We start from the raw sequence: 869 nt of genomic DNA, 5'->3' as shown, positions 1-869 counted from the left end.
TTATGTAGTCCATACACATACGGTGTCAAGAGAGCTGCTGTCCACAGGACTATAGTGCGTTCAAAGCCGCCCCACGTCGTTGATGTCGACCCACGGCTGCGAATTGCCGGTAGGGGTAGGGGAAGACCAGGAGTCAACGGCCATGAGAGCTGAGTGTGGTCTGGGGCTGGAGGATCTATTGGAGCGATTGAAGAGAGAAGAGGTTCCTACTGTGGCTTTGGTAAGTATGCTCAGGAGGATCACCCCGAGGGGTCATTTCAGTCGATGGTTTTGAGGCCGCCGAACCCCACAGTGGGTGATGGCCGACCTCTTATTCTTGAGGGCCTCGGCAAGGAGAAACTCCCGCGGGTGTTCGTCAGTGTCGACATGAGGATTATCCGACCGAGCGTTGAGGAGGTCGGCTCTGATGAGCTCACAAGATTCGGCGATCGGACTGTCGTACACCATGTTAGGGATGGCTTCATCAGGTTTGCGGACTCAATGAAGCATATCAGCTGGGTAGTTGGTCTTGGCAAGGCTACTGTGCTGAGGGAAGAGATTGTGTCTTTGAGTGAACGCAAGAGGAGAGAGGAGGTCGACATGGAGATGGACGCCGAGGGGCTGCGCAAAATTTGGGAGAAGTGCCCCCTGTCGCGATAATCAGAGTGTTTCCAGCGTGGGGTTATGGTGGCTACTTTAAAGTCACGAAGAACGAGAAGGAGAGTCGACGGCGTAGTGATGATGATTTCCTCAGTGGTGCGGGCATTTATATATTCCAGGGTCGAGACGGAGAGGGGTACTCTCATCACGCAGTAAGAGTTATATGAAGTTGATATCACACAGTGATGAGGATTCCGAGACAGCAGAAGTTCAAAAAAAATGGAGCCGAC

General features: G+C 52.8%; 1 protein-coding gene across 1 annotated transcript; it reads left to right on the top strand.

The window, feature by feature from the left end:
* Positions 1 to 82: 82 nt before the first annotated feature.
* Positions 83 to 639, top strand: Pmar_PMAR001443 (hypothetical protein; the record flags this gene model as incomplete). Its single annotated transcript, XM_002786824.1, has 2 exons — positions 83 to 220; positions 262 to 639. The coding sequence occupies 2 exons, from the start codon at positions 83 to 85 to the stop codon at positions 637 to 639; spliced, it is 516 nt and encodes a 171-aa protein (XP_002786870.1).
* Between the last annotated feature and the right edge of the window lie 230 nt (positions 640 to 869).

This window comes from Perkinsus marinus (assembly GCF_000006405.1).
Source record: "Perkinsus marinus ATCC 50983 genomic scaffold scf_1104296930856, whole genome shotgun sequence".
In the NCBI taxonomy this organism is placed as follows: domain Eukaryota; phylum Perkinsozoa; order Perkinsida; family Perkinsidae; genus Perkinsus; species Perkinsus marinus.
The sequence above is the reverse complement of the archived record's forward strand: the minus strand, read 5'-3'. Positions and strand labels throughout refer to the sequence as shown.